This window comes from Grammomys surdaster, unplaced genomic scaffold (assembly GCF_004785775.1).
Source record: "Grammomys surdaster isolate TR1022 unplaced genomic scaffold, NIH_TR_1.0 958, whole genome shotgun sequence".
In the NCBI taxonomy this organism is placed as follows: Eukaryota; Metazoa; Chordata; class Mammalia; order Rodentia; family Muridae; genus Grammomys; species Grammomys surdaster.
In genome coordinates, this window is record NW_021605377.1 from 356,032 (window position 1) to 374,141 (window position 18,110).

The 18,110-nt window shown below is 44.5% G+C and overlaps 1 protein-coding gene across 1 annotated transcript in view; it reads right to left on the reverse strand.

The window, feature by feature from the left end:
* The window catches only part of Utp20 (UTP20 small subunit processome component), an 82,552-nt gene that overhangs the window by 7,088 nt on the left and 57,354 nt on the right, over positions 1–18,110 (reverse strand). Inside the window, exons 41-55 of the mRNA XM_028783101.1 lie at positions 16,913–17,199; positions 15,730–15,869; positions 15,346–15,502; positions 13,670–13,768; positions 12,713–12,880; positions 9,567–9,733; positions 8,583–8,724; positions 7,711–7,827; positions 4,947–5,117; positions 4,667–4,798; positions 3,872–3,982; positions 2,006–2,085; positions 1,386–1,455; positions 1,115–1,297; positions 95–226 (exon numbers count right to left, since the gene is read on the reverse strand). Of these exons, the coding sequence (XP_028638934.1) occupies positions 95–226; positions 1,115–1,297; positions 1,386–1,455; positions 2,006–2,085; positions 3,872–3,982; positions 4,667–4,798; positions 4,947–5,117; positions 7,711–7,827; positions 8,583–8,724; positions 9,567–9,733; positions 12,713–12,880; positions 13,670–13,768; positions 15,346–15,502; positions 15,730–15,869; positions 16,913–17,199 (2,156 nt within the window). The remainder of the gene's footprint in view (positions 1–94; positions 227–1,114; positions 1,298–1,385; positions 1,456–2,005; positions 2,086–3,871; positions 3,983–4,666; positions 4,799–4,946; positions 5,118–7,710; positions 7,828–8,582; positions 8,725–9,566; positions 9,734–12,712; positions 12,881–13,669; positions 13,769–15,345; positions 15,503–15,729; positions 15,870–16,912; positions 17,200–18,110) is intronic.

Sequence of the window (18,110 nt, forward strand, 5' to 3'; positions counted from 1 at the left end):
TCAACCTGAGTTACATACAGTACTAGGTACACCGACTCAACCTGAGTGTTTTGATAAGCATTTCCCAAGTTTCAGTACCTAGCAAATTACTTACATCTTTAAAAATTTCAGGATCAATTTCCTTTTCAATCACAGGAAGAAGAGTTCCAAGCCTTCTCTCAAAATCAACTCCTTCGCTTTCCACAAATAAACCACAGGCCAGGGCAGCCAGTTGCCTGTTTAATCGCTGTACAATAAAAAAAAAAAAGTCACAAGAGTGTGCAGGGTTACAGGAAGGTAGTGTGCAGGGTTACAGGAAGGTAGATACTGCTAACACCAGAGGCAGCACAGATGAGGGTCATGTCCAGCCCTCCCATGTGGATCCTTTACCTGGGAGTGGATGACAGGAAACTAGAAAAGGACCAGTGAGAGAGGAACAAAGAAAGAAGTTAAAGGAGAGGAATAAGGAGGGTAAAACATGTCATATGAGAGCGAAACAGGGGCCTGGGGGTAGAAAGGTTCGGGTCTGATGGGCCAGAGTGGGTGCAGGATTAACCAAACTGAGAATGGATGAAACGATCATTTTCAAAGACAGAGAAGAAAAGAAATGAAATCCTCCATGAGCTCAGTAGAAGATGGGCAGCGGTGAGAGTGACAGTATCAAGTGGGGGGAATAATGAAAACTTCACTCCAGAAACCGAAGAACAGAACTGAAGCACAAGTGTCAGGCACTCACACACTGGAGTGTTCCGTTAACATCATAACATACCCTACTCTCTACAGCTTCTGTACGTTGTGTCAGTTTAAGAGCACACATAATCACACACCACTAGGGCTATCTGGGACAGGGCATGAACAGTCTACAGAATGTATCTTGCATACATTCTTTTTTTTTTGTTTGTTTTGGTTTTTCGAGACAGGGTTTCTCTGTGTAGCCCTGGCTGTCCTGGAACTCACTCTGTAGACCAGGCTAGCCTCAAACTCTCGAACTCAGAAATCCGTCTGCCTCTGCCTCCCACGTGCTAGGATTAAAGGCGTGAGCCACCACCGCCCAGCGTCTAGCATACATTCTGACATAAACTATGCACCAAAGCTAAAAATGTGTCACTGAACCATGACCAAAAGCAACACTAACCTTTTTTGCTTCAAACCAGGAGGTAACTAGAGCAAACAGCCAGTCCCTCTTCTCAAGGCTGACCTTGCTGAGTAAGGACTTGATGGTCATGGATGCCATCCTTTTGCACGTGGCAGAGTCATCGTTGACCGTCATTAGGCAGAGAGGGATGAAGAACATCCCGCAGTGGTCATGGAGGAGGCCCTGTGGGAACACAGGCACAGGGAGAATGGAACTACTATGGGCATGTGACAACAGGGCCAGGCTCCCAGGGCCCAGAGGCAAACTGTACCTGAGGGAAGGTCTCAAACAGATAGGCGATCATTTCCAAAGCAGATTCTCTTCCCGTCTCATGTTCATAACTAGGGCAAGAATGTTAGGTAGACTCAGTATATAATGATTATTTTAAATTAAAATGTATCAGTTTGTCAGCTTCTTTTCTTTCTCTCTCTCTTTTTTTTTTTTTTTTTTTTTTTTGAGACAGAGTTTCTCTGTGTAGTCCTGGCTGTCCTGGAACTCACTCTGTAGACCATGCTGGCTTTGAACTCAGAAATCTGCCTGCCTCTGCCTCCCAAGTACCAGGATTAAAGGTGTGCGCCACCACTGCCTGGTTGTCAGCTTATTTCTTAAACAAGCGGGAATGCCTCCATCCCCTGCACGTCAGTGACTGCATCATCAACGAGCAGCCATACAGGTTTAGGGAGTGTGCTGGGTTTCCAACGTTCTCCTAAATAGACTGGTCAGACTGAGGGAAAAGCATCTCACAGAAATGACAGGGAAGCCAAGAGCAACAGAGCAGCATCCACAGAGAAACTGCCACCAAGCCCAGGCTGTCCCTTCAAGATTGTCACCACACTAAAAGCCAAGAAAAAAACCACCCTCTGCTTCCATATAGTTCACGGCTGTGCTTACTTCAGCTGAGCAAGCATGAATTCCAAGTTTGGTCTCAATTTCTCACCGAGGGGATAGTCAAGAATGTATTTCAGGAAAACCTAAGAACAAAGCACACAGCTCATTATGTGGAGCCTGTCTGTCCAGGCAGGTACCCTCCCCTTCCCTCCCCATGTTTACCTATGAGGCAGGAGACTGACGCAGGGCACAGGGCTTGCTAGGCCAACAGTCCACCACTGAGCTATGTCTCCAGGATTCCCATCTGCTAAGGTGCTGTCTGGGACTCACAGGAGGTACAAACTGACCAAGTCAGGCTTTCCAACCAAGTCAGGCTTTCCAACCAACTCTGGATAAAGCTGTCTGCTAAGCCTAGATCTGTGCCCTCCTCTGTCTTCATGTCACTCACTGAGGTCTGGCTCCAGGGTGGGTCCGTCTATGACCACATGGTTAAAGCTCCAAACCTAAGCCTGCACATCGGAAGCTTCTCTGTCAGGTGGCTACCACCGACAGGGGGACTACTGCACTTAGCATCTGTGTACTCAGCACTGTTAACCCTTGCTTAGTTCTTTTCACGTCCTCACACAGTAGGTGGTAGAAACAAAGTGGTGGCACAGAGAGATTTAAGTAACTTTCTGGTCTAAACTGTAATTTTTTTAAAAAAATTATCTATTTAGTTTGTGTGTATATATTTGCACATGCATGAAGGCATGAAGACAACTTGCAGGAGTTCTTTTTTCCATCACGTGGGTCCCAGGGATCAAACTCAGACCATCAGGGTGGCAGGAAATGCTTTTACTTGCTGAGCTGCCTAGCCGGCCAGGCTTCATTCTTAACCTGCTAGTGTTCATCTATAGTTAAATACACGGTGAAGATGAAGACATATCCTTAAACTCCTAGAGTCTGTTTTTTTCCTGATGCTAAAACAGAGATGCTAGATGCCTACACAGACGGTGTAGACGGTGAAAGTGGCTGAATTGAATAAATAATGCGCTGTATACACCCCACTTTGGAATTACTATTTCTTGGTATAGAGGAACTGACTCCCTCCCTATCATAGCAAATGAGAGCAGATCACAGGCCAAAATGAAGACCAGAGGTCATGTATGCAAAGTCCTGCATGCATGTAAAGCACATGCTAGTGATCATGTATGCAAAGTCCTGCATGCATGTAAAGCACATGCTAGTACTTTAGAGCAGCTGACCCTCTGTGGTCAAGCAGGTTTCTGTTTCTAGGGATTCACTTCCTCTCTTCCACCTGGCCTCTCTTCAGCAGCCTAAACCCTGTACAAAACTGCAACGCTGACACGGTGCTGTAAGAGTAGAGATGGACAGATGTGTAAGCAAATGTCATCACGTCACTTCTCTGCCTAAGGATTACAGTGACTGCTTACTATCCCTACACTAAAAGGTTGGTTTGTGTGTGTGAGTGAGTGTGAGATCTAGGTCATAGTGTGTATGTGGAGGTCAAAGGATAATTTGTGGGAGTAGTTTTCTCTGTCTACCTTCTCGGTTCTGAGGATCGCATGTAAGTCATAAGGCTTCACAGCTGGCACCTTCACACACAGAGCTCTCTCACCAGCCTCAAAGTCTCCACCAGACCACAAGGTCCTGCCTAGCCATCTGCGCTCTGCTCTGAAGTAAGCTCAGCTCCTGCTCACCACAAAGGTCACTTTCTTAAGGCGTCTACTACTTCACCTGAACAGTAAGCCTTACTCTTCCGTCATGCCTCCCTGACGCCTCCTCTAGTAGCCTGAGTCGAAGATACAGCAACAGCATCATCCAAGTCAGTCTTCCGAATCCAGTCAGAGGTCACCTCTCTAATTATAAAGCCAACGCTGGCAGGGAGGGGCCCGACAGTTACTACAGAAGGAAGTTCTGTCTACGCACCTGTCTGCACTGGACTCTGGCAGGTTCATTTTGTACAGAAATTGCCAACTTGGATACTTTCCGCATGATATCGTCAATTTCTGGGACCAATAATTTTCTTGACAAGATAGCCTAAAATATAAAAGGAAAGACATACAAATTTTATGCAAAGATGGAAATAAGTAGGCACGATGTTAAAGTGGTCACAGGCAGTTTTCAAACACAATGAAAATAACCAAAAGAAAAAGCAATTACTTAATAGTTCATCAAATTAAGAACAACAAAGGACCCCCCAATATGATAATCTAGAGCATTAAGTCGGTAATAGCTGCTTGGGCTTGGATAAATATGTACGTATGCACAGGACAGTAGAGACTGAAGCCAGGGCCTTTTACATCCTAGTTTTTCACCATTGAGACCAATCCCAACCCCTCTGGGAAGGTAACTATAGATGTTTAAAATACTATAATATAGTATAGGGTAGGGGCTGGAGAAATGGTTCCATGGTTAAGAACACTGGCTGCTCTTCCAGAGGTTTTGAGTTCACTTCCCAGCACCCACATGGTGGCTCATGGTGACTGACTATCTAGAATTGTGATTCCATGGGATCCAATCCACTTTCTATTGTGCAGACATACATACAGACAAAATACCCATGTACATAAACAAATAATTCTCTTTAAAATACTATATTAGCTTATATCTGACTATCAAAAGCATAATAACCTTCATCAATTAAGCAGTATGCTCCATATTATTCTCAGGATCTGATTTGAGTGCATAAATGTCCAAAACCAACATTTGGCAACATCATACCTTCAGAAGACCAAATGCAGTGGCTTGTCTTGAAGTATCATAAATGTCTTCCTCAGCATAAGCCAGGAGAACCTGAAGTTGTTTCTCAGTTATCTGGTGAGACTTGACTTTCTTTACAACGATGGTTACACACTGTAAGTCACAACAGTGGAGTTAGCAGCAGCCACCCAAGGTGAGGGTCCAATGAAATGAGAAGATGTGATGCGGATGCCAGTCCTGGCTCTCCCTGACTGATGATGGCTGGTCCTGGCTCTCCCTAACTGTAACTGTTTCTTCTCACCTTGAAACAATTCACAACCAGGTGGAAATTCTGGCCCCGTGCAGCCCCTACTCTTGCATAGTTCTTCAGCAGGAGGAAAAGGTGTTTCGTCAGCTGCTCTGCTTTGGTTGCTATGGAAGGCAGAGGGAACCGCAAGACCCAGATCAGGCACTGCAAAGCTCCTGTGATCACCTGAGAAAACAATGCAAAACTATGACTTAGGACACAGGCAAGGAGCTGAGATATGTTGAGCCCACTGTGGGAGATCTGGCCACAAAGTGTAAGTTTCTTGTTTCTTTAAAAAACAAACCAAAACAAAACATGTTTTGAGATTAGTTTATGTGTCTAAGTGAAGAAGGCATCAGACCCTCTGGAACTGGAGTGCTGGTTGTGAGCCATGTGGGTGCTGGGAACGGAACCCAGGTCCTATGCAAGAGCTCTGCTCTTAACTGCTGAGCCATCTCTTCAGGCCCAAGTCACTCATTTATAGCTGTAGAAGAAAGGACTCTCTGTCACAGCAAGAAAAGGAAGATCACAAGTCAAAACAAGAGGTACTCACTCACCATGTTCTTAGGGATTTAGATAAACTGGACAGTTTCAGGACTGTTTTCTTTTTCTTTTTTTTTTTCGAGACAGGGTTTCTCTGTGTAGCCCTGGCTATCCTGGAACTCACTCTGTAGACCAGGCTGGCCTCGAACTCAGAAATCCGCCTGCCTCTGCCTCCCAAGTGCTGGGATTAAAGGCATGTGCCACCACTGCCCAGCTCAGGATTGTTTTCTTAAAAATTAATTTAAAATAGCATTCCTAATTTCTAGAATGGCATCTTGATGTAGCCCATCTTTACTGTTTGTGTCCTTACACTGGGTTGGCCTGATGCTACTTGTATTCTAATGCTAATATTGGGCCCCCAAGTCTGGTTTCCCCAGAGATGAGAGTCTGTACATAGACCTAAGTGACCCTGCCCCAAGTTATTTCTGATTGTTAAACAAAGATGTCAACAGCCAATAGCTGGGCAGAAGAGATATAGGTGAGGTTCAGGTTTTGTGGGTGTGGGGTTGGAGGAAGACCACGAGAAGAAAAAGATACAGGAAGAGGAAGGAGAAGGGTTAGGTGAGCCATGAGAACAGGGCCCTGAGGGCTGGCCAATAGGCGTTAAGAGGAACCCAGATGAAACATAGTAAATAGTGAGTAATAACTCAGGGTTATCAATAGGAAAATAGATTCTAATAACAGGGAGGGTAGGTATTCACCCAACTCTTGTGCTGTCTAAGGCTATTGTAAAGATAAAGACTATGTACGTCTTTTATCTGAGAACAAAATGGTAAAAGGCAGGGTAGGAACTCCCGGTTGAGAGTAAACAATTTCTACAACATGTTCTATATACAAGTGTACATACATGTGTGTGTGTGTGTGTGTCTGTATACACACACTCTACTGAGTATCATGAGTACTGCTGCCACCGCCACCACCTTTGGTGAAGCCCTAAAATTATATCCAGGGCCCTTGACATGCTTGGTAGATGTTTTACCACCCATCTATATTCCCAGTAAACCACTGGGTATTATAAATACAAATTAGCTAGGTGTGCTGGCTCATCCTGTAATCTCAGCACCTGGGAGGCTGAGGCAGGGAGACCTTGAATTTGAGACCAACCTGGGCTACATAGTTAAGAGTCTTTCAAAAGCCCAAACATAAGTACACATATAACTTCTGTGTTAAGAAGAGACAAGAGGCTCAAAATTAGGCCTAAGAACATGTAACATTTCCCAGTTACATACTACGTATGAGGACAGGAAGAGTGTGCTGGTACTCGGTGATCACAGAGTCTCCAAATTCCCTGGTCAGACAGTCCTGCAATACCTGATCCACTCCCTCTAGCACAATGGCATCCATACAGGTTGGATGATGAAGAGATATAAAGAGCCTGGTCATCTTTCTAAGTGACAGCCCATGTGACCCCAGAGACGTAGCTAACCTCCCACCATCTTTGTGTGTGTAGCAGGTGCTCTGTCAAGGAGAAGATGGCAGCTCTGGATTCTGAGAGGTTCATCACACAGACCATGGCTCCCTGCCAGCCAACCCTAGCTTCCCCATTAACAATTGCCTTGGGTGGGGACTACAACCCAGTGGTACAGCACTTGTCTACTGTGCAGAAGATGCATTCAAAACAAAACAAAGCAAAACAAAACAAAACAAGGGCTTGAGAGGCAGTCTACTGCTCTCTCAGAGGCTCTAAGTTTGGCTACTAGCACCCACATCAAACAGCTCACAATTGCCTGAAACTCCAGCAGGTCAGGGATCCACTGCTCTCTTCTGGATTCCTTGGGCATCCAGATACACATGTAGACATACATACGCATAAAGAAAAGTAAAGTAAATCTTCAAAAAGAGACAATCCACCTCCGGATTCAGCAGGGATGAAGTCATTAAGATGATGACAATGGTGACCACAACGAAAATAAAGGTCAGTGCCCTGGGGATATCCCTGAGGGTATTCTGAGAATCAAACTAGGTAGTGTAATACAAGGACTTTCAAAGACGTTCAGGGCTACCCACACAAATGGGGCTTTGTGTGCGGTGCTGTTGTATGTGCATGTTGGGATCCCACCTCAGGTCCTCATGATCACACATTATGGACTTTTCTTGTTAAGCCTTCTTCCTACTGGACCCCTCTAGTTATTCTCAATGAAGTGGACAGAGAAGTAAATGTTCCTAAGGTAAGTGTCAGTATCCATAGTGCAGCCCTTGTGAAGGAGCAGATGCTCCAACACGGACCAGTACTCACCTTCACATCCTGGGCACCCAGGCAGTTTATGAGGAGGGACACAAAAGGGTCCAACATTTCCAGCACATGCTCACTAGAAGACTTGATCTTGGAAGTCTTTAGACTCAGGTGCAGCAGCTAGAAGGTTTGAAGAGGATATTTTGCATTATTTCTCCATGACTAGCTGGAAGAGGTAAAGGAGCTAACTTGCAGAGATGAACATAACATTTCAGGATGCTTCTATTCAAAATAAAACAAGAAATGGAAGAACTCTAAGAAGCGACTCTCAGAAAGCCGTGCTTCTGGGAACTCAGCTTACAGCCAAGATGCTCGTCACCAGATGACCACCCAGCATCTACTGGGATTCCAGCACTGGCTCCACGCACAGGGCATAGCATGACCAGAACAGACCTGGTGACCGCACTTAGCTAGAACACTCAAAGAGTGAGTTTAGAACTGAACGAAGCCAGGCTCGCTGCAGTGTATGTTGGGATGGTACAGTAGGAGCCTGCAGCCTAGGACCAGGAAAAAGGTAAGCCCCAGGAACTAAGAATGATCAGATTTTTAAAAATCTCATCACCTTAAAAAATACAGTGAAATTCTAATAAATATTAGATCAGAATAGTAATGGAGACAACAGTATCATCAAAGAAGAGGCCAAGAATGGTGGTGTATCCTTGTAATCCCAGCTCAGGACACAGAGGCAGGTGAACACTGCCAATTCTGAGGCCAGCCTGGTCTATATAGAGATTCAGGCCGGCCAGAAGGGCACTGTATTAGAAGTATTGGTAGAGATAATAGTAATTTACTGTGCAGCACTTGCACAGGAGGTAGGTGGCATCCAAGACTCTGCAGACGGTTAAACATGAGACAAGTTGTAAGGAAATTCTTACCCGAAGCCCAGACTCAATAAATATGTGCATATTGGTTTTCTTGCTCACGACAGCTTTTGGCCCACCTCGAACTGGAGTTGCAGGGAGCAGAAGGCAGCTCTGGGGTGGCAGTTGAGCATCAGGCACAGGGGCTGCCGGTTTTCTGTCAATTAACCACAATGGAAAAAAATGAAGAAGCACTGCCATCGGCCTCCTGGAGAAGCAAGCCGCACTGACGGGCCGCTGACCAGGTGACAGCAATTCCTAGACTAAGTAACGGATCCGAGTGAAGACAGACAGCAAGAAGATACAGCTTGGGGCTGCAATCTGCAAATAAACACCGAAGGGTCTTTTTTTCAGAGCACAGAGCAAAAATCCAAAGAATGGGCATGAGGTGTTTTCAGATCGCTTAAGTTCTAGGTCTGTTTTTATTAGAACCACAGGGATGTATTTCACATCCATCCTTCCATGCAGTAACTACTTAAACTGTCAGCAGAGGATGGTGGGGGCTAACAGGCTGCTATCACTCATACCTACAAACAAACAATTTATACTTTTCATTTTCTAAGAAAGGGTCTCACTGTGGAACTTGGCTGTCTTGGCTGTCACTCTGTAGTCCAGGCTACATTTGAACTCAGATCCTCTGCCTCTGCTTCCTGAGCGCTGGGACTAACGCTATGCACCACTACACAGGACAAAAAACCCAAAAACCCAAAAAACCAAAAGCCCAATCTTATGTTAAAGTGGAACTTGGAAGAACTTGGAAAGTTCTCAGCCCAAACAACACCAAGTTAAGAAGAATTTTGCTATCTAAACTAGGCTGACTACAAATTCACAATCCTCCTGCCTCTGCTTCCTGAGCACTGGGATTATAGACATCCACTGATGTGCTCAACTTATTTTTTGTTCTGTACTGTATCAGATTATTAAATTAGCACACTTAGGAGATGATGAGTGAAAGGCTCACAGGCCAGTAGTTTAACTTGAAGGTTCCCCCACACTTACTTTTCTTTCTCTGTTAGCAGCGGCAGGTTTTCACTGACCAAGCCGTAACTGAGCAGCAGAAGAGCATCTGCCGTCATGTCCGGATTCACAATCAATCCTGCTATAATTCGGTGTAAGGTTTCGTGAACTTTCCGGGCAAGTTTTAAACTTGTGGTATTTTGTAGGATCTAAACAGGCAAACAGAAAGAAAACAGCATGCTGAAGAAAAGCCATGCTTTCATTTGCTGTGTGGCTCTCCCACATATCTGCTTTCTAGTGTGTTCTATTTCTAATTTAAAAAAAAAGTACAGTACTGTTTTACTGTGAATCTGTGAACTGAGGTTTCCAAAAGAAAACCATCTGTAGGGCTGACTGATTAAACCCCAGGGCTTGTGGAGAGCTGCAACATCGTAGGCCCTGAAACAAAGTGTCTCAGGCTGCCTTGAGCCCCAGAAATGGCCATTTACTGTGCACCCCTGTTTGAGCTGACACCCCTGTGACTATGTAGTAAACCCTTTTGGGAATATACAAACAGACCTCCAGCTTTCACCAAGCCAAAGGCTAAGAATGTCTTCAGATAACATCGTGGGACTACACAGAGACTCTCCACTCTGTTGGAACTGACCTACCCAGTGTTTCCACAAGGTATTTTTAAAATGCCTTGATTTATGACTTTGTTTCTTCTGCTACTATAAAAACTTCATTACTTTGTTACCATGTACAAATTCATGTTGTCCTCATTCACATTTGCCTTCAGAATAATAAAGAGTATAAAATCTTGTATTTTCTCTGAGGTAAGAGCAGCCTCAACTTTAGAGACAATCACTGTGAATGGTTTCTATGCTTCCATCCCTCTGACTTCCTTTCCTGCTGGTGAGGCTCAGGGCAAGTGCTGCAGGTGTCATCTGCCAAATGCACTGATGAAGGTGACTGGCAGGTCTGTTCCCCCCTCCCCCCCAACCCCCCGAAATTAAACTACAAATCCTCTAGGGACAGATTTATCTACCAGCAAACCGAGAAGGAAGAGCAACTTGTTACACTAGATAGCACTTCTGGCTCTAGCTTTAGTGTATGAAGCTGTATAACATGGACTGGTTAGCATTACTGAATGCTAGTTGTCAGAAGCCATAATAGGACAAGCTAATAATTAGCAGTTGATCATCCTGAAATGCTTGCCTCGGATTATTATCTGTGACAAGGGTGCCACATTCAGCAAGGCTATGTTGGACATATTTTAGGGAAGATCCTGCTATTAATATGCTTTTCCTATTTTTATTAAACATATATAACAATCACTAAGCAATAGCACTCCCCTTTGGAGCAGATCTCTGCAGATCCATGAAGATGTACTGTCTTGTAGTGTTGCTATATAGACAAATAGATGACTTCTTAAGTCTTAATGATGATCCTATAAGAATTCCTAAAATTATATCAATGATTATTAAGCTATTTTATAGTGGGACTGTATTAAGTCCCTTTCTGATAGTCAAAACTGCTATAAGAACTCTGCCAGTCTCCGAAGTGTCATCAGTTAACAGCACTTAGATAGTAACCAGACTCTCTCCTGCTCAGAGCACATTCCAAGGTGGTTGTAAAACAATTAACCAAGGATCACTAAAGGGAACTGACGATTTATTATAGGTGCTAGGACAGAAGAGAAAATATTGCTTGGGTTTATCTATACAAAACTTCACTAATTTCTTAGTTATAGTTTTAAACCTTCGGTGAACCTGTGGAGCTAGACAGGTGATGGATGTTTAGTCAGATAATTATTCCTAATGGATATGTATGTAAACATTCTCAATTGTAAACTTCTATTTCAATTTATGATTTGAATTTTGGTGTGAACTTGTGATGAACTTTGTAACATGTGATCAGGTACTCTGAATGATGTATAAGACAAAGGGACGTTCATTAGCGACTCACTTTCTCTTCCTCACTTCACTTCACCTCTCTCCCTTCTTCCCTGCTTAGAATCTCTCTACTTAGGATTTTTCCTTTGTTAGAATTTTTTCCTTTTTCCACTTAGGACCTTCCCATTTTCCCCCTTAGATAGGAAACTTTTTACACTTAGCAATAAACTACTACAATAACTTCTTTAAGTGTCTTTTCTTCCTGTGACCTCAAACCAACAGACCTAAGTTAGAGTCTGGCAGTGCCTGCAGAGACAGATCAAAGGCATTGCTTAATTCTCTGCTGTCCCTGGGTGGAGGTGCAGAAACTGCAGTTTCTGGCCTCAGAGGATCAAACAGATAGCAGGTCAGCTACAGTAGCCTAGTAAGTAAACTTTAGTAATGTAGATAAGAAAGATTTTATTAAACAGCAACCCTAAATATCTCGTAAGATAGTACCCCGAATCTCGTAAGACCAAGTTTTACCCCTCGCCGACGCTCTTCCAATTCCTATCCCCCTTGGCTGCCTCAAGAAGAACCGACCACCCGGAGGAGAAGAAAGAAGATCACCTTCTCCCCCGCACCAAGCCGGGTACAGCTCCCGGCAGCTAGTCACTTAAATGGGCAGCGCAAACAGTAAGACAGTAAGTAAACTGGAGCCCCTGTTCTCTGTGAGACAAAAGAAACAGCAGAAAGGCCGCTTTGGATCAGAATGGTCTAGAACTAGATCCCTAGTTGCTGTAATGGTGCTTCTTACTAGCCCCCTCCAGCCCCAAGCCTTGATTTTCTACCTGTAACAATGTTTAGAACATTTTCATTTATTTTTACTTTATGTGTACAAGTGTTTTGCCTCAAGAGGACAGAAGAAGGTATCAGATACGTTGGAACTGCAGTTACAGATGGCTGTGAGCCATTACGGATGTTGGAAATTGACCCTAGATCCTTGAGAAGAGCAGCCAGTGCTCTTAAACACTCAGCACCCAAGTTTAGAACAGTTAATGGCAGCATTCTGTTTGGCACTATGGCAGTTGTGTCGCTCACTCACACTCTACCTCTCACTGCCTTTCCTCTCACACCCTGTCTGTTCCAGGGACAGTGAGTCCCTGGCCACAGCACCTCAGGCAAGGCTGCAGCCCAGCACACACACTGTACATGTTTGCTCCTTTACACACCAGGCAATCACAGTCTTGCTCACCGACAGTGCCCACCCTGCAGGACTCTCAGGAACTGAAGTACTCTAATGCTGGCTGCTCCTGGTCTTGCTCAGGTCCTTACCTCTTTTAACGGAAGAATAAGTTTCGTAACTTGCTGTTTTCCGACAAACTTGCCCAGGATTTCATAGGAGTCGTAACTCTTGCTCCTTCGAGCCTCCATGACTTTGGACAGAATCTGCTTTACTTCTTTTTCTTCAGCAAGGGCCCCAAACAATTCATGGTTAAAAATCTTTGAAAGAAAAGGAAAACGGCAGGCATAAGCACTCAGCAAGGTGTGCCAAGGCATGAAATCTGTGACGGCAATTAAAGTGAGCTAGACTGGACTGAAACTGTGAGGGCGTTAGATTTCACCCATTTTTGTTTTGGTTTTTGGTTTTTTGGTTTTTTGAGACAGGGTTTCTCTGTGTAGCTCTGGCTGTCCTGGAACTCACTCTGTAGACCAGGCTGGCCTCAAACTCAGAAATCCAACTGCCTCTGCCTCCCAAGTGCTGGGATTAAATAAAGGCGTGCGCCACCACTGCCCGGCCTTCACACACTTTTAATGCACTTTAGAAACCAGTATACAAACACCAGAAAACAACACACAGAACTAAGGCTAAGATCCATACATTCTCATATCTGCAACTTAATTATTGAAATGAACATAAATTTTGAAATCTATTCATCTCAAAACCTGGACATGCAATGCCAGCCCTCTTTCAAAAAAGAAAGGTTAAACACTAGTAACAGCAGAATGTCCATTGCAGTGGACCTATACTGTACCCAACTTATGCTCCTCTAAACCATAAAGATAGTAAATTCCGTCCATCCGTCCGTCCGTCCGTGTGTGTGTGTGTGTGTGTACACATATGGCTGGGAATTAAATCCAGAGAGTGTCTTCTACACTCTAAGCACCTACCACCTAGTGAAACTTTGTCCTCTAAATTTTCATTTCTATCGTCTATTTTTAATATTTGTGAACTTCTAAAATGACCACAGCCCATCCATGGAAAGCAAAATTGCATTCTGTAAATCTTACCTCAGTCATTATGTGAAGACAAGAATCTAAATCCCCAACTTGCAGTTTGCTGGAGAGGCCTTGCAGCAGTGTGTAAACAGTGAAGGTCAGCACATGGACCTAGGACGACACGCAGAGTCAGGATGGAAACGGCTGAGAGTCCCACAGTTGAGGGTGCCGCATGGGCCTAGCAAGTGCTGACCTTAACGCTGTTCAGGGTTAGCTACTGCTCAGAGCAGCTCTAAGTCACGTTCTCACATGTCACCATTTAAGGACCTTTGACAGAAGGACAGCTTTGTTCAAAATAGAGTGTTCAGAAATCCAATGGCATGCTTAGGTGCTACAGTGATTTACGAAGGAAAGACATTGCAGACACACACGTACAAACTGTGGAGAAACTGATCACATCACTAAAGCAGCCAGAAAAAAACATGTGACTCAAAAGAGGATCAAATTGAATAGCTCATTGCAAAGGGTAGTACAGTGTTTTAAAAACAAGCCCTTGTCAAGGTAGGACGCCATATTCAGCAGTGATAGCCTTTTCAAGAATGAAGGTGAGATAAAGGCGTCCCAGAAGGGCAGTGAGAACACGTGCCCAGCCTATGACAGTGGGAGCTCCTCAGATCCCAGGGAGCAGTGACGGACATGCCCAGCAGCTCAGAGGGAAGGCAAGGAATGGAACTATCCACAGCAGGACTACTTTCCGTATTTGACTCTCTCTGTATGTATCTGACCACTAAAAGCAGTTACCACATTACTCTATGAAGTTCCCAACCCTCAAAGACTGAGAGAAGTGACGGCCAGAGAGCAGGGGAGGGGAAGGGACATACACAGTGGCAAGTTTGCATGTTTCACTTCACCTGCTAAAGTCCTGGTCCTCATACACTGTTAGCATAGCATATATATGCTCATCTCTAGAGCATGCTAGCAAAAACAGCCACATAAAGAAAGGATACTGGAATTAGTCAGAACAGGTTCCTTACACAGCAGTAAGTTAAGACTTGCAAGGAATGTTAACTACAGAACTCTTGGAAGAGAACTTGAACAAGTCATAAAGGTCCCCAGACTGGACCCGGGGATCCGAGTAAATGCAGGCTCTATAGGCGACTGTGGTGGGCTCTAGTTTGCACCGTTCTAACATCTCACACTGTTGTCCAGGCCTACACTTGGAGCTGTACCAAGGTTAGACCATCATGTAACTGCTCAATGTTTCACACTGCCTGGTAGCCTTACTGATTTTATACTGTATGCCAGGTTTAAATCTTCAACACATAAATACATATTCATATCTTTTGTATTCACTCAGTTGGCAATACCTTCAAATAAACATGACAAAAAATTTTCATTAAGATCTAGAGACCATGAAACAATGTTACACAAGATGAAAACAGCCCACGTAGCCCGAAGCAGAGGAGAAGCCATAGCCGAGGTCTTTTGAACTGATGGATACAGACTAGGAACCTTTGGCTGTGGCTGTTTGAGGCGGGGTCTCATGGAGCCCTGACTGCCTTTGCTCTCCTGATACTCTTTTCCACCTCCCAGTGCTGGGATTAGAGACCGAGTCTCACACTTGGCTCTGACTGGAAACTTGAACACTGCTGCCTGCTCGCCCCACCAGCTCTACTCAAGACAGACCCAAAGACCTATGGCTTGTAATGTTCAATCTGAACTTATGTGCGATCGAACGCTGCACTTACCTGATACCCGCGGACAAGGGTCGTCTGTAATTCTTTGAGAACGTACTGCAGAAAGTGCACACCCAGATCTTCGATTATTCTGGAGAGAGTGCTGCGTGCAATGTCTCTAATTTCCTGTGCTCTGTTCTTGAGGAGGACACACACTTTCAGCAAAATACTAGAAAATACAAAGTTGAAAAATAACTAACCATGTCACACAAACAAACAAAAATATGCCTATCTTTTTTCTCTTAATTATTCATAACCCGAATTCCTAGTAAGGATTTGGAATTACAGCCACTCGAGGCAGTACTTCTCTTCCTGACAAAATAAACTTATAAGCCAGGAGGAAAAGAAGCAAATTTCGGGTTTCTCTGAAGTTCTCTCATCTGTCATATAACATACCTGGGCAGATTTGCCTCCATAACTTCCTGTGGAAGGGACCGCATCAGCTTGACCATGGCGAAGGCCAGGGGGACTCGGACCACCTCCTCGTCATTCACAACCTTTGACTTGACCAGCTTGTGCTCTTCTTCTCTTTTGGTCTAGAAGAAAAGTTTAGGAGAAATTCAAAGCATATGGTCCACAAAAATGAGCCAACATTGTGCCCTACATTTGACTGTCTCCTTTGATTGTTGTCCAGGTCTTGAGGCTTGCTACACCCAACTTTCTGGACCCCTAACTTCGTATCTGAAGACAAACTTTCTATTTTAAGCCCATTTCTAGTTTACTTTCGTGTGTGTGTGTGTGTGTGTGTGTACACAACTGGGGGCCAGAGGTGGAAGTCAGATGTCCTGTCCCGTTACTCTAGACAGCCAGCAAACCTCAGCCATCTTCCTGTATCTGCTCATGCCCACCATCATCACAGCACAAAGGTGTTACAGACATGCAGCACAGCCATTTCCAGGTTTGTATGTGGATGCTGGCAGGGGGTTGGGGCGGGGGAGGGAGGGGATTAAATTGCACAGTAAGGGCTCTTACTTGGCTTATCTCTGTGAAAGCTAGTTAACTCTGCTGCTGTACTGCAAAACAATGGCTGAGTGTTCTAGTATATATTAGGTTTTATATTGTAGACATACATATTAGATATTAATGTATATATTAGAAAACAAACACACACACTCCCCCACACACTCCAAAGCAGTACCATAGTTACAATGGATGGGTTACTTTGTAGGACTATGTTTTATACCAAGAAGGAAAGGCTATGAGAAATAGACTGAAAAGAAATAAAGGTGTATGAGAACAAACTGTTACATGTTATCCATGTAAAGCAGGAGGGAGATGCATCTCTCTGTCTGTGAGTACTGTGTCTGCCTAAGTTGGTATTTAAATAGTACAGAAGTAGCCAAAAAGCAGAAAGGGAAAACAGATTCTCCTGTTTCATTAGCTTGTCCTTAGAAAACTCATCCTGTCATTTGGAGATAGAAAGAGCAGTGCAATGGCTGCAGCAGGAGATGTCTCAGGTTAACGAGAGAAAAGCTATGAAATGTTGAGATGAAGGGAATCAACAGAAACCCTGAGGAGAAGCCCACCCAATGTGATGGGCTCAGCAGGCCCACACAAACCTGCCGGCCCCAGTGCTTACCGCAGATGCAAGGCACTTATGCAGCCTGGGGAGAATGTCCCCAGTTACGGCTCCCTGGATGGTTTTAATTGTTCTTTCTAACTCCTCCTTATTCCGAGGAAAAAAAGAGACAGACTTAGAGATGCACTCTTTCTCCTTAGCTGCTGTCCCCTCAGAAGCAGCTGCCTCAGGGGCTTCCAGTGGCTCCTTGCTGTCTGACAATCTCTCAGAGACTTGTTCCTTCTCCTCATCCATGTCCTCCACTTCCATGGCTTCATGCTCCAGTAACTCAGCCATCTCAACCGTGTCTGTAACAAAAGTCACCTTTAATTAAAGAAACAACACACTCAAGAGTCCGAGAAAGAAAGATGAAAAAGTCGGGGGCTAGCCTAAGCTACACAGTCAGACCCTGTCTCAAAATGAGGAAGAGATCAAAGAGGAAGAAGTGACGAAGATAAAGTCATGCATCTGGGATAGGCAGTCTTCTCTATCACTATCTATAGACCACTGGTGACAAGCAGGTACAACGGCCAAGGAAGCAGCGGCAGTGAGAGGGAGTGAGAGCCTAATGGTGGAGAGAGACAAGGAAACAGGCAGTTACAAAAGTACATGGCCTGGCCAGGACAGGGTCACCTGAGAGCACGGTGGTGCCACTAAACTACTAAGAGTGGAGTACTGTGAGGCCAGGCCAGCCTTGACCTTGCTCCCGAACTACCTTAGTGACCTACCTTAGTGACCTACCTTAGTGACCTACCTTAGTGGACTACCTTAGTGACCTACCTTAGTGAACTACCTTAGTGGACTACCTTAGTGACCTACCTTAGTGACCTACCTTAGTGACCTACCTTAGTGAACTACCTTAGTGGACTACCTTACTTCCAGGGGGCTTTGGATTCTCAACCAGTGAAAGGGAAAGAGGCACCCACCTTGCAAAACTATTTTGAGAATTAAATGAAGTAAATTCTGTAACTGCCTAAAATTTGTCATCCCACCAACTGTGGAATTTTAAGAATAAAATGGTGACTATGAAGCCTGTTCTTTTTGTCATTTACAGTTGTGAAACTAAGCCCAGTCTCTTCTATCCAGGAAAATCCAGGGAACTGACAGGGTTCCTGAAAGGTTCTTAGCAGGACGATGAGACACTGCCCCTCTGCTCAACCTCCTCTCTGAGTCCAGTTCCCATTTCAGTGTTGAGCACTGTTAACCAACATATGGGATT